This window comes from Lupinus angustifolius, chromosome LG18, assembly GCF_001865875.1.
Source record: "Lupinus angustifolius cultivar Tanjil chromosome LG18, LupAngTanjil_v1.0, whole genome shotgun sequence".
In the NCBI taxonomy this organism is placed as follows: domain Eukaryota; kingdom Viridiplantae; phylum Streptophyta; class Magnoliopsida; order Fabales; family Fabaceae; genus Lupinus; species Lupinus angustifolius.
In genome coordinates this window covers 5685264-5685494 of record NC_032026.1, presented here as the reverse complement: position 1 = coordinate 5685494, position 231 = coordinate 5685264, and the positions used below count along the sequence as shown (strand labels likewise).

At 36.8% G+C, this 231-nt stretch overlaps 1 protein-coding gene across 1 annotated transcript in view; it reads left to right on the top strand.

Annotated features, from left to right (window-relative positions):
• The window catches only part of LOC109332490, a 2989-nt gene extending 2758 nt beyond the window's left edge, over positions 1-231 (top strand). Inside the window, exon 5 of the mRNA XM_019567474.1 lies at positions 195-231. Within this exon, the coding sequence (XP_019423019.1) occupies positions 195-231 (37 nt within the window). The remainder of the gene's footprint in view (positions 1-194) is intronic.

The following is a 231-nucleotide window of genomic DNA, read 5'->3' as shown; positions in this document are numbered from 1 at the left end:
CCTTGGCTTCACCCCTAAATGAACTTGTTAAAAAGAATGTTGTTTTCCATTGGGGTGAAAGACAAGAAGAGGCCTTTAACCAACTTAAGGCCAAACTTACTAGTGCACCTCTTTTATTGCTTCCAAACTTTGCTAAATCTTTTGAGTTAGAATGTGATGCTTCTAACATTGGAATTGGAGCTGTGTTAATGCAGGAAGATCATCCTATTTCTTTTTTCAGTGAGAAGTTAA